The 15,022-nt window shown below is 37.3% G+C and overlaps 1 protein-coding gene across 4 annotated transcripts in view; it reads right to left on the bottom strand.

Moving 5' to 3' along the window:
- Dock4 (dedicator of cytokinesis 4) overlaps window positions 1-15,022 on the bottom strand; it is a 457,617-nt gene that overhangs the window by 80,293 nt on the left and 362,302 nt on the right. For all 4 annotated transcript variants that reach the window (XM_058576081.1, XM_058576082.1, XM_058576080.1 and 1 more), the window contains exon 27: window positions 4,098-4,192. In XM_058576081.1, the coding sequence (XP_058432064.1) occupies window positions 4,098-4,192 (95 nt within the window). The remainder of the gene's footprint in view (window positions 1-4,097; window positions 4,193-15,022) is intronic.

A 15,022-nucleotide genomic window follows, 5' to 3' on the forward strand; every position in this document is an offset into this window, starting at 1 on the left:
ACAGCTCTAGATGTTGGTATGCTCCAGGGCTCAAGCCTAAGTCATTTCCTTTTCTGTCTACACTTTCCTCCTGTGTGCTCTCATTCAGTTCCATGGCTTCAAATCCTAGCCATATGCTGATGACCCTCAAAGTACATCTTCAGCTGCAATCTCTCCCCTGAGCTCTACCCAAGCACATGTTAGCTTTCCCTTCTACATCTCTACCTAGATATCTAACACCATCTTGAACTTAGGTTCAATGTAGAATTCTTCACCTCATTCATCACCTTACCTACTCCTCTTTCATATTTTTCACCTAGGAGAATGGCACCACAATTTGTCCTTTTGCTCTGGCCAAAGAATTCCAAGGACATGATTTCTCTCTCCTATGCACATCAATTCATCTGCAAGTTCCACCATCCTTATGGTTGAAATCTACCTTCTCACTACAGTCCTTGCTAATCACATGGCCAAATCATCATTTTTTCTTAACTGGATGGCTGCAGCAAGCTCATATCTGTTGCTTCCTGGTTTCTCCTGTGCTAATAGTTCTCTGTACCTCCCAATATCTGGGCCCTGTCTTCTCCTTTCAATTGGAATGGATACCTCCCCATACTAACAGTCTTTCAGTTCTTGGAGAGAGCCTTGTTTCCTCTGACCACAGGGTCTTTTCTACGTACAATTCCTACACATTCTTCCTTCACTGTTTGCCTGCTACCTCTTGCTTTAGCTTTTAGCTCAAGTTTCACTTCTTCATGAATGTCCCTTCCTCTTCCAGTCCAGAACAAAGTTCCTTTCATAAACACACTCAGAGACCTATGCTTTTTAGCTTTACAGTGTTTATTTTACACAATGGGCACTGGGGCAGGGGAACCTGCTGCATAGATGGGTCAGTGAATGAATGGATGACCTCCGCTAAGAATCCATGATTTAACAAATTATTTATTTGCTATATACACCTATTGGAAACCCAAATTGGTTCATGTAAGACATGTTTGAGGCCAACATGCATATAAGATAAACAAAGCGAGAATCTGAAATTGGATGCGAAGGGTGAGAAAGATTTTACTGTCCTTAGCAGGCAAGTGTGTTGTAAGATTTATCTCCTTGAAAATATGCATGAAGCTGTGACTTTATTTTTGTACTTCATTTCACAATGTGGACAGGAAGGGGGTGGAGAGACACAGCTCTCAAAGTGTCCTGTATTTTTGGTATTCATGTTCCTTATGTTCCTTCTTTTTCAGATTGAGTGGTTATCCTCATCAGAAACATCTACTAAGAATTTAACAGTGGGCACAAAGTAGCTTTGCAGCATGCAAGAAAGAGGAAATGTCTTGACCTTATGGAATTTAGACTGGACACACTTCCTGTGCTATACAATTTTAGATATCTAGGTGGAAATAAACAAAAACCATAGAAATCGCCAGGTGTTTGGTCACAGGACTTCACATAAAGCAGGAAACCTATAAGATTTGAGACAAATCTTGATGAAAATTTGATGAAAATTAAAGGCATTTACTTGAAAACATAGGGAAAAGGGGCCAACACCTGAGGGATGAGTCATTCAGATGAGTTTAAGGAAAGGGTAACCGACTGACTTCCCAGCTAGCTGCTATCAGTTGGCCACATTCTAAGCAAATGGGTTAATAAAATCGGAAGTTTGCATTTGAATGTCTCTTTCAGAAGCCCTGATCAAATGTTTGTCTAAGAAAGTTAATACTGTGGGAAAAAAGGTAGTCAGCTTCAGAGATGTAGATCTAGTTCCTGCAACTTGCTTCTACTCAGTTTAGCAAAGAGGAATTTGTTTCCTTTCCAGCATATGCTCTTTAACATATTTAAAATATTTTAGCATATTTCAGAAATATGTATTTTCTATCAATATTATGTATAGGTTAATAGTTTTCACAAAAAAGACATATAATTGAGGGCTTATTTCTGCACTATATTGCATTTACAGAGCAAGGCTAAGTCTTACATAGTTTTATAATTTGAATGGGGAATGGTTTGTACAGTTAAATGAGGACAGCAGAGTCTGGTAGAAGAGTACATGGTTTGTTCTACCTTGGCAGGTGCCTAAAATTCATGGAGTCCAGCAATCTGCCCTCAGCATTCACTTAATGGCAACATAATGGTACTGTTGCACTGAGCAAAGGCTTTTTGTCTTTTTTTTTTTTTTTTTGAGCAAAGGCAGAAGACTTTTGGGGTTTGTTATGGGGAAAGTTCTTGTTTAAATATATGACAACACAGAGCTCACCTCTTAAAAAAAAATCATGTTCCTATGTGGTTAACACTGTAGATGAGTAATATACATGACCATGCACATCTTTATAAACCGAGTAGGGATTTTTAGGTGGGGCAGACAGAGACAGTATTTAATATCAAAAAGTCATATTCTTGTCCTGATTTTCAGCAAGCTCAAGCAAAGCCTGTGTACCTAAGGAAGAAAATGTTAAATGTACTTTCACTTTGAATTTCTGCTACTGGAAATTCGAATTTAAACCAAAAAGTTCTTTGGCACATGGGGCAGAACGACCAAATGCTGATTTTATGTGATGGTGACACCGGGCCACCTGAATCACTTCCCATCTGGTTCCCTGGATCACTTCATAGTCCTCTACAAGTACCAGCATGTTTGATCTTTATTAGCAAGTCCAGAAATATGAGCAAAAGCTCCAACTTCAATCTGTAGCATCTAGACATTCAGAGGAATTGATATTGATTCTACTCACAGATATCAAAACTAAAATATATGCTAAATTCTGAGGAGAGCTGTTTCATTACTCTCAATTAGTCTTCAAAATGGAAAAGCTGCTTTACTTATGTAAAATATAATATGCCATATTATACTATTTGTTACTTCACAAAGTTTTTAACACATCATGTTAACACCTCCAAGTCTATAAATGTGTACTGCAGCAGAAGCCATATGAAGCATATCTAATCAAAACTGAATCCTGTGTTCTGGGGCTCTCAGCACCACTGTACCTGGGCATCTGGGGAAGACATATGGTAACCTTGGCCTATGGATAGGTGTGTTGAGAATCCAACCTTCATCCTGAGGATGAGGGAGTTGGCATTTGGAGAAGAGGGAAAAGGAGAAGCAGGCAAGCTTGGGCTTGGAAAGTAGGAATGTTAATGAAATAGAGTAAATAATGAGATTGGAAGTGAAGACCAGGTTAGTTTCCTAAAGAACTTATGTTCATTCTTTCTCCTGAGACTAGGAAGACAGGAAGCTGAGATAGCATATGAACTCATGACATTGTGTTCTATGGAAACGGTGCCTAACATTTTCCCGATGTACCCTAATCTCCTGTTCTAGCTCCTGTTCCTTCAGATCATTTTATTTTTTTGCTGGATATGCCTCGTATCAGGTAATTTTATCAACTCTTAGGGACTCAGATATTAACTTTACACTAATAATTTCCCAAATGTCTGTAACTAGTTCTGAACTTTCCTCAGAGCACTATTTTCAGTTCCTTAATGTCCATGTTGCTTGGATAAATAAAATAAATTCCAATCTTCATATGTCTAAAGCAAGGATCATGTCTCATTTCTGGAGATCAGCAGATAGTAGATGCTTAATGTATTTTGTTGGGGGTAAAAAGAACTAAGAAGGATGAGAAATGACTCAAATGTCCAGCAATAGGGACCTAGCTAAATAAACTATGATATATCCATTCAATTGGATATTATTCAGTCAGAAATGAAAAAAAAAACATAAAAGAATGAGAGGCTTTTTTATCTCCTGCGATTTATAAGTATAAGAGCAAGTCCAGAGCAAAATAATGCTGTCTGCTTGACTACGTATAAAGGAACTGTGGAAACACTGTAAGAAACAGATAAGAATGGTTGCTACAGGCAGGCTGTTCTAGGGGGTAGAAAAGATCCAGTAGGTAGGGAATGGGATTTCTCAATGCATACTCTGTAATATTATTTGATTTTTGAATGATATTAATACATTCAAAACAAAATAATAACTCAAGACAAATTGTAATAATAATAAAAAAGAACCCTAGGATTTAGAGAATTAAAACTGGAAATAAAATAAAAAGGCCATTATTTACTCTCCTTTTCCTCTATACATTGAGCCCCAATTATCATGAACTAAAATGTCTTACTTGTTAGCAACCAAGCGCATGACAGTCCAGTCCTTTGGAAACATCTCTGGGCGTATCAATATTCGGAACACAGTAAATATCTGCAGCAGGAAATCCTTGGATAAGGAGAAAGTACAACATTTTACTGATTGAGCATAACTGTCAATACACACAGAGAGACAGACAGTACTGCTGTTGATATGAGTGACATTCTAAAGCAATGACAGAGAAGAAGGGCACCTTTCTTTCATAATATACTCAGGAGCAGGAATATCACTTTCCCACTTTCAGCACCCAAAGCCACGGGCCTGCCGCTCTGCCCAAACACTGTCTTCTGTTTTCTGCTTGGGCACAGTAGAAATGACTTTTCATTTCTCTTTGCAAGCTCTAAAAATCTAGGTTCTAGAAACAACTTGGAAGATTAGCAGGCAAATATATTCTGTTTCTTCTATTATAGCATCTTAAACATCAGAACTTTTCAACCCAAGGAACAGTAAGCTGTACTGGTTTAGTTAAGTAAGCACTGAAATTTAAAGTTATGTTCATCAAAAAGCCTCTTATACAAAAACCTGTTTTTTTAGAGAGTGTTCTCAAGATGCAGTTTTAAGAGAATGTGTGCAGGTTATAGAATCTGAGTGAATTTTCTTGAGTGTGCTATGCAGATTAAATTAAAATAAAACATGTGCTAAGTTGAGCCCAGTGACTGGCTGAATTTCAACATTATCCTCCTAGAGACCCCAAGCCATAGAGTAGTGGCATTACTGTCATCTTACTCTGAAACTGATCACCTGACACTGTCCCTCCCCATTTCTTCTTTCTCTTTTTATTTAAAATTTTTCTGTTTTAAATTGACAGACAATATTGTATATTTTCATCATGTACATGATGCAGATGGTTAAATCTAGCTAATTAAAAATGAATGACCTCAGGTAGTATCATTTTTGTGGTGAGAACACATAACACTCTTGACAAGAAGCTGTCCTGAGACGTGGACACATCACTCCTTTAAACACTGCAAGGGGGGGGGGGGGGCAAGTGCTTCAGCACATGATACTTCCAAGGGGAACAGGGAAGTAACACGGTGTAGGGAGTGAAATGGAGCCCTCCATACTCAAAGAGGAGCTGGCTCAGCTAGCTTTGATTTAAATTTGTTAACTAGAAAACATAAAGTTTTTTTTTTTGTAACCTTAAGTCATTTTAGAAAAATACATTCCTCTAGCAATCTAATTGAAGGCAACAGCATGGTGTTGCTTACCAAACAAAAAGTGACTCAAAACAGAATATTTTTATTTATCAAACCAACAACACACTACGTTAAATATGTAAGCTGCTTAGATATAAGATTACAATTGTCACTCATATCAACAGAAGATAGAAAGAATCTAAAAACTGAGAACCATGTGTTAGCTTTTCTTTTTTTTCCTCCACATTCTAACAGCTTCGATCAAGCCCATAAATATTGTGACAAGAATTTATTTTAGCTTCTTTGGCATCAACACACATATGTTGATATGTAGTATGCGCCATGTGGAAACATTCCCACTAGGTCATCTGCTTTTAAATGGCCACACAGATCCTGCCCATGTCTCAAAAATGATTGGAAGCAGTGCTTCCAAAACATGTTTCACTGCAGGCCAGATAATTTTGTGGGCTGGGGGTAAATCTTAGTGGGTGAGTGAGTGCTTAGCATGCACAAGGCCTAGGTTCCATACTTAATGTCCCCCCAGATATTTTGGAGGGGAAACACTTCACATTCTAGCCTTCCCTTGAGATAGTAGATTATTAGCATAATATAATTATGAACAACCCTTCTAAAAGCATTTCTCAAAGTTGTTCTAATGGTTTTTCAGTTGCTTCTTTTTGAGTTTCTCAGACATCAATACATATGATGACTGCAAAAAATGAGTCTGCATTTGTCTTTCAAAGGTTTCCTATTTTGTTGTTTGTTTAAACAGATATGAAAGAAGAGTGAATGCAGGGAGTCATTTGTTTTTCCTAGTCTACAATTAGGAGTTCAAATAATTCTAAAATATGGAAGTTTCATCTTCTCACTTCACAACTTAACAGCACTGGACTCTGGCAGCACCCTTGGTTGTGATGGTTGTATGTGTGTGTGGTGGTTTTGTGTGTGTGTGAGTGTGTGTGTTTGTGTGTGTGCATGCGCTACTGTGATGTCAGTAGCAAAGTTGGGTATAAGGGCTGGCTAAAGGAGATAAGACATTTATCCTACAGGCTAGCAACCTCAGTTGTTCTTGCGTAGGGCTGGGGACAAAGGAAAGGCTATTTCTGACATAGGAGGTGGGAACAGACGACTTGTTTCCGTGCCATCCCATTTTAATATTCCCATTTATCTCTCAGAATAAAAGGCTGTGGCAGCGTGTGACATCATACCCATGCCTCTATATTGTCATAAATCTTTATTTCTCCTAAGAAAACTTTTCAGTGTCTTGAGTAGCTTTTCTAAGGTACCCATTTAAGTGTTATTTACATTTATGGAACCAAAAACAACCATTGGAAGAAGAAGGGGCGAGAAAACATTAAACTGAGAATCAGAAAAATCTAGATTTGAATTCTAGCTGAACTCCTGTGGCAACTTAGTAAACTTTTTTCATAACTGAGCTTTCATACTTGGAAAATGTGAGGGCTTTAGGGTTAGTATGATCACCTATCTATTCCTACCTATTCATACAGTACCATCCAATTTTTCTTATTTCTCAACTGTAGGCTAATGTTTTATCTGACCTCACTGAGATGACACAAACACTGCCCATTGTGGTACTCACATACAATTTAGTCCAGAGAGGGTTTGTCAACTCCCAAGCAACAGATTTCATTTCATTAATAAGTTCCAAAATTCTAAAGCACTGAGACCTGAATGCTAGATTCCACAGCACCTCCTTCTTCCTGTCCCCAGTACAGTGCTATTTCCTTTCTGTCCTCTAAGTACTTTCCAGCTCCAGTCATTTCACTAAATATGTGGTTTTGCATAGACAGACACAATTATTTTGTTCATCTGACTAAGCTACAGATTCTTTTTATAGATTAATAAAAAGAACACTTCCATGTCTATAATATTCCAATTTGGACAGCACACAGAAATGTGTTTCATATGCCACCATTTAAAAATTGGCAGATCTGGAGCAGCTTCTTTTTTCCTGCTTATTTATTTTACATAGCACAACATGGCAATTTAATTACATTATTGTCATTCTTTAAATCAGGGTTCAAAAGGAAAAAAGAAAAACTTTGGAGAATTACTTTTTTGGTAACACAAGAGATTCAAAGAAGACAGTTTATATTAAAATCTTCCCAAACAACAAAAAGGTCTGTGTTGAAATAAAAAAGAAAGCAGGAGTTGTTGCTATGATTTTAGAAATGATCACTGAAATTTATTCATTTATAAATCCTGGGTGTTTTATTATGTGCCTGGCACCATGTTAGATTCTGGGGACACTTGGTTAAAGTGTGATATATTATTTATTCATACACCAAGTATTTATGGAGTGCCTGTGACATGCCACACCACAGCAGCTAAATGCTTTCTTTGCTTTGTGGCGCTCACATTTGGTGGAAGAGATGAATGTTAATCTAATAAACACACAGATGTGTGCATGCTCCATGAAAGAGGGTACATCAGAGGGCCAGATATTCCATGCAGTAGGAGAATGCAAGAGAAGGGATAGTAAATGGGGTTGAAGCCGGGTGCAGTGGCATACACCTGTAATCCCAGTGGCTCAGGAAGCTGAGGCAGGAGGATCATGAGTTCAAAGCCAGCCTCAGCAATGGGGAGGTGCTTAGCAACTCAGTGAGACCCTGTCTCTAAATAAAATACAGTGGACAAGCACCCCTGAGTTAAATTCCAAAAAAAGAAATGGGGTTGAGAGATAAATAAAGCAGGATAAAGAGAGGACAAATAAATAAAAGATAAGTAAACAGGGAGAGATGAAAGATAAAATAAAATTTCATAACTTTTCTACGGTAAGGAGTTTGGAATTTGCTCTAAGGGCAATGTGGAGACATTGAAGGGTTTTATGCAAAAATGTAGAGGGTAAACTTTTGTGTTTTAGAAAGATTTTATGACTGTATACATGACATTATAATATTAACAATAGCACAAGACAGAAATTACGACCATGAAACCAAAGAGGCAACACACAGAGAAGACATGAGTTAAAACATCTAGAAAATAAAACACCACGAGGCAGGCAGACAGATAAAGAACAATGAATAGGACAGATCTTTCTAGAAACACCGTTTCTTCACTTATGATTTAGACCATCATTAGGTGTTATTTTTAAAATTCATCATAAATTTACAATGTGTAATATCCTCGATATGGGGTTTGAATTCAATTAAAGGGTGCTAATAATCCTTATCACATTAAAATTTACATCCTTAAAATGGAATCATTAAGTATATTATGCAAAAGAAACTCCCAAAATGTCTTTAATCTTTGAGAGTGACAGAACTATTTCTCTGTAATCAATATATTCAAATAAAGACAATAAGTCAAAATAATTACATGGAAAAAGATGGCTTATTGAAGCAGGCAGAAATCTATTCAGAGGGCTCATTCATTCAACAAAGATTTAAAGTTCCAGACTCTGTGCTTAAGATACAAAAACATGATCCCTGCTCTTAAGGAACCCACAGTCATTGAAAACAAAATAAATGGCAAATAATCAGTATGCTGTTAAGTGTTAAGAAAGGGGTGGACCACAGTCTTTGGAAGCTTCATCATGAAAGTGAAATCTGAACTGGATTTTGTAGCATGAGTGGAAATCAGGGAAGAGATGTTTAGGTTATATATTTCATAAACAAAGTAATAGCAGAATAGGCATTTCAAATAGAAAGAACAAAAGGAATCAGAGGAATCAGGAATTATAAACATGCTTTGTTAGGAATATATAAGTAGTTTTAAGTGGCTGGAGTAGAAGTTCTTTGAAAGGAAATGGAGGATAATAGGTTGGAAGGTAGACTGAAGATAGGGACAATGTGACAAGGAGACTGGTCTTTGTTCTCTAGGTAACAGGAAATGCTCAGTTTTAAGGCTGGATCAAAGTTTTATCAGATACAATTTTTTTTTTTAAAAGAGAGAGAGAAGAGGGAGAGAGAGAGAAAGAGAGAGAGGGAGAGGGAGAGAGAGAGAGAATTTTTTAAATATTTATTTTTCAGTTTTCGGTGGACACAACATCTTTATTTTATTTTTATGTGGTGCTGAGGATCGAACCCAGCGCCCCACGCATGCCAGGCAAGCACGCTACTGCTTGAGCCACATCCCCAGCCCAATTTTTTTTTTTTTTTTAAAGCTAGTGGGCCAGCGAGCTTTAGGACGGCAATGGAATGTTATAATAGTGCTGTACTTTTATAATCTCATGCTTATACCAAGTTTCCCATGGTTCTATATGAAAAGTCATAATCAACAAAAGAAGAGGAGTGAAACTGCTGTATATACATGAAATACCAAAAATTTGGGCAAAACTTAAGTCCTCAGCATGAGGGGGGTGAATAATAAGATATTACTGACTACAGAAAGAGGAAAAAAAAATACTTAATTGCTAACCCAGTCTTTGCTTTTTGTTTGTGTTAGAATTATGTAATGTACAGAAGGAAAAAAATTAAAACAATTCAGAGTGCCAGCCCTCAGGTCTTCTCCCACACACCTGTATTCTGACTCTGTGACTCACACTACTCACGCACAGGTATCCGAGGGCCAAGAAGAAGCAGTGGCCTATGCTAAAACCCAGAAATCACGTAATCAGTAACCCTATGGACTTCCAGGTTCTTTAAGCATGGATGAAGTTAAAGCATTATTTAGTCTCAGTAGACACTAGAGAACTACACACTTTCAATGTTCATTTTGATTTAGAGAATCTTTGGGAAATGCTAAGACAAATCTTTCTTTGAAATGATAAGAAAAAAGAAAAAAAAAGCAGTGATGCTAGGAATAAAAACCAAAAATAGTCATTTGAGAATCTTAATATGTAATTTGTAAGTATCAATTAAAATTTAAAATATGTATATACTATGACCCAATAATTCTACTTCCAGGTATTAATACTACAGCAATAAGGACACAGGTCCATAGAGATGTGTGTATTTGTGTGTGTGTGTCTGTGTATTTACTGCAAGATCCTCTCTGGTTGCAAAAATCAGAAACATTTTAAATGTTCATCACAAGAATGATTAAAGTTGTGGGCTGGGGTTGTGTCTCAGTGGTAGAGCACTTGCCTAGCATGTGTGAGGCACTGGGTTTGATCCTTGGCACCACATAAAAATAAATAAAAAAAGTTATTCTGTACATTTATAACTGGAAAAAAATGGCTAAATTGTGTAGAATCTAAATAATGAGGTTCAGAAAAATGACGTACTGGGATATATACTATCCATGAGATACTGTTGTGCCAAAAAAAAAAAAGGACAGTACAAGAAGAATGAAATGATCTCACTTTTAAAAAACGTATGGACACAGCATAGAACGTAGTCTAGGAGGATATACATCATCTATAGCTAGCTCTGGGAATTAGGGAACATTGCAGGAGGGAAGAGGACAAGGTCTGGTTTGAGTATGTCCCCCAGAAGTTCATTTGTTGGAACTTTAATTCCTAGTGGGAGGTGTGTGGGTCAGAGGCAGGGCCCTCATGAATGGATGAATGCCTTTCTCTCATGACTGAGTTCTTGCTCATGCATGACTGGCTGAATTCTAAGAGCAAGTTGTTATAAGTCAAGTCCATCCCTTGTGTTCTTTCTTCTTTGCAAAAATATTCACTTGCCTGTCTGCTTTCCACCATGAGTTGAGGTAGAATGAGGCCCTTGAGAGAAGCCAAGCAAATGCCGGAACCATGCCCTTGGACTTTCCAGCCCTAAGAACTGTGAATGTAAACACATGTCTTTTCTCTAAAAATTCTCCAGTGTCAGGCATTCTATTATAGCAACAGAAAATGAACTAGGACAGGACATATATTATGATTTTCACTTTTTGAAACAGTATAGAGTTATGTGGGATTTTTAGTGTCTAATCCAAATATCAGTTACACTTTTCACTAACTAGTACTTTATTAATTCGTATCTTAACTTATTGATAGTTTCTTTATTCATTTAATTTCTAACCTAAATGTAGACACAAGCTTGCCTCCACCCCCCCCCCCAAAGAAAAACCCCTCCCCCTCTCATTTGGTCTTTCTCAGATACTTCCACTCTATGACTAGAAATACCTTATTAATCTCAAAAATATCGACAAATAAAATTTTGTGCATTTTGATAGCAAATATTTTCGTTTAGAAAAGTACAGTAAAGCTCAGGGAAGAGCTGAATTCAGCTGCCTAAGCAAAGAGGTTGTAAGTTACTAGAATTCCCATCTCTCTCAATAACTTGGGAATAAGAATAACTGCATCAATCCATCTTCCAATGAGGGGAAACGAAATGTGTTACTACAAGAGACTTGCAGACAGTGTTTAGCAGCATGCCTGGCTTATGATTGTGGGGGTGGGGTGGCGAGGTGTTCTTTAACTGTTAGTCATTATTCTTGTTGTTTAAACATAGCACGTTAGTTTGTATTGATTTAGATAACCTTTATAGCAGACTGCTTAATTAGCCTTAATATTACTTTTGTGTAACCAACAATACTCAAGAAGTGTTTGCTGAATCAAGTAACTGGCATCTGTAATACAGTAAGGGGGACTGGCGAGGGGCGCAGTGATGCACACCTGCAATTCCAACTATTCAGGAGGCTGAGGCAGGCAGATTGAAGTTCAAGGTCAGTCTGGGCAAATTAGTGAGATCCTGTTTCAAAATAAGTAAAAAGGTCTGAGGATGTAACTCAGTGGTATAGTGCTCCTGGGTTCAGTACCCAGTACCACAAAAAGAGCAACATCAACAATGTTAGGGACTCACTCACGGGGTTCCTTTGAGAAGTAAATGCGTTAATATTAATCAACTGCTTAGAACAGTGCCTGGTATATATTAAATTCTATACAAAATGTTACTATTCCTTAGTTCCTCTACTGCAACATAAAAATTTAAAAAAGATTATAAAATTTTTTGGTTTTCAGGAGACTGGGGTTGTGGCTCAGTAGTAGAGTGCTTGTTGGCATGTGTGAGTCCCTGGGTTCGATACTCAGTACCACATATAAAGAAACAAAGTAAAAATCCATTGGCAACTAAAAAATATTTTTTTAAATTTTTTTTGGTTTTCTAATCCATTCAGCTGTATAATCTGACCTGAACAATTTGTAATCTTTATTTATTCTTCCTCTTGAGTGAACATTTTGTTATTGAAGATCCTGATGGAGGTGCTATACTATAAAATACAGTAAATGCATTATCTTATCTCTCTGAAGTTGCAAAAATTCTGGTTTCCAAAATGCATTTGGTACTAAGAACTTTAGATAGGGGATTATGGATTAATGTTATTATCTTTAAAACAATGTAATATAGCTTTGAGGAATATAATAGCCAAGGCTATTCAGCTTTGCAGAAAATTGAGAACAGAAAAAACTTATTGAAAGGTGGTGTCTTTTAATATGTGGATTAACATCTGATGACTCATTAGCCTTTAGCAAAGTAAATAAATGACCTCAAGCTGGCATTTACTCCAGTTATCTCCTTTCTAGTCCCACTCAGGTAAAGGGCTAATTCTTTCCCCTCCTGCTGCCTTGTCAGGTACCTCCCCTTTGTGAGAGGTGTGGCAGCCCTCTCTCCTTTACGTTTAGCTTCTCCCTCTCCATTGGCTCTAATCATTGATATTTAATCATGCTTAAGTCTCCTCCACTATACATACTGCTCTAACACCCAAAGTTATACATAAAGAGTCCCTTTAACTTATTCTTCTTGGAATATTACACGCTTCTGTTCCTTTATATCTTTTTCTTTTTTTTTTTAATTCCTCAATTGCATGGTAGCATGGCTTTCACCTTCACCACTGAAATTGCTCATCAGCCTTCCCAATAATATCAATAATGTTACTTAACCTCTTTTAAGGAACAGGCACTAGTCACCACTCCCTTCTCTTTAATGCTTAGGATTCCACGTAAGTCCTTTTGAGTCTAGTTTCCTTGGATGTCTCATGATGTCAATTACTATTCACAGGCTGACAGTTGCCCAATCTGCCTCTGCAGCCCACCTCTCTCCTGAACCTCAGACACTGTCTACTAAACACCTCCAGCTGGATGTCCCCCAGGTGACCAAACTCAGACAAACTCAGAATTTACCTTTGCTCCCAAACCTCAACATCTACTCCTTCTATGTCCCCCAATCAATGAATGGACCAACATTTAGCCTATTGTTAAAGAGTCTTGGAGTTATCTTCAGCTCCTTCATTTCTTTCACCTTTTAAAATATAGTTAGTTATCAAGTCCTGCCAATTCAACTTCCTAAATGTCTCCAGAATTTACTACCATGAGGTTCTCTGTTTCAGGCCACAGTCTCTTCTAGCTTAAATTACTACACCAAATTACTAGCTTAGATTACTACATCTTTATAGGGTTCTGCCTCCTATTTTCATCTTAGTTAATCCACTTCCAGACAGATACTGCAACTAGACAAATGTGGTCATGTCTTTCCCTTTTAAAACCCTCAATAGGTACCAAATATTCTCAAAATAAAGTCTACATCCATTAACAAAGACTTATGTCTTAACAATTCTCTTTCTCAAACTCTATATTCTATTGAACAATCAATAAGCCAGTTTCCCTCCTTCCCTTCCTCACTCTCTCCCTCGCTCCCTCTAAGGATTGAAGGAAAGGCCACATGTGTGCTAGGCAAGTGCTTTAAAACTGAGATACATCCCTGGTCCTTTTTAAACTTTTTGATTTTGACACAGGTTCTCACTAAGGTGGCCAGGTTGACCTAAAATTTGAGATTCTCCTGCATCAGCATCCTGAGTAGCTGGGATTACAGGCATATGTCACCATACCTGGCTTCAACAAATATTTCTTCAATATTTATATGTGTTAGGGATGTTCTGGAATCTGACAAGAGAGGAATGAACCAGACAAAGCTTCAGATATAAGCTTCTTATAACCTAGTAGCTGGGTGGGTTGGAAAAATACATAAAATCATAAACAAAAATATTTAAGATTATAAGAAGTGTCAGAGAACTGAGGTGACATCCATCTATCTATCTATCTATCTATCTATCTATCTATCTATCTATTTATTTATTTATTTATTTTGCAGTGCTGAAGATCCTACTCAGGGCCTTGTGTATGCTAGGCAAACACTCTACCACTGAACTACATCTCTAGCCCAAGGTGATAATTGATAGCACACGCCTACTAATCTCTAGGTTCTCAATTGAGACATTCCTTGGGAAATTTTCCTGCTTCCTCGAGTCTATTGGCAGCAACTCCCAGATGCTCCAGAACACCATGTCCTTGCCTTATCCATCACCTGTAGGGTATCCATGTCCACAATTATCTTATTCCCCCAACTGGAAGATATCTTGTGCTAGATTACAACCCCAGTGCCTGCTCAGTGCTTGCCATGCATAGGATTCTCAGTCTGATACAGACTAAGTATTTAGTATCATTAAATAACTCTGTTGTCTCAAGGCCAGCTAATTTTGAAGAGGGAAATATATGTCTTTTGAAAAAGTATGCTGGCCGACTGAAATAAAGCCCACATATAACACTTCACTGATTATTTCCATTTGCTTTATTATCAGTGAGAACACTAGAGCATAAAACTCAATACCTTGATTAAATTAATCATATCTTTCAATCCATGCTTCTTGGCTATTTTTAATTCCCAGGCTCTTTAAAAATATGTAGTCTTTTTATGAGAAATTTTGAAATATGAAGTCACAGACATCTTACGTAAAATCTAATTATTCTTCAACTGTATTAAATAGTCTCTGATGAAAGTTAACTTCATGATTACCTTCCTTTTGATGTACCCACAGTGGTGTAAGTTCTAAGGCCTTTTATCTATTTAAAATTCTAAACTCA

Source organism: Marmota monax, unplaced genomic scaffold (assembly GCF_021218885.2).
Source record: "Marmota monax isolate L192 unplaced genomic scaffold, Marmota_monax_Labrador192_F-V1.1 WCK01_AAM20220418_F8-fsc00139, whole genome shotgun sequence".
Classification (NCBI taxonomy): domain Eukaryota; kingdom Metazoa; phylum Chordata; class Mammalia; order Rodentia; family Sciuridae; genus Marmota; species Marmota monax.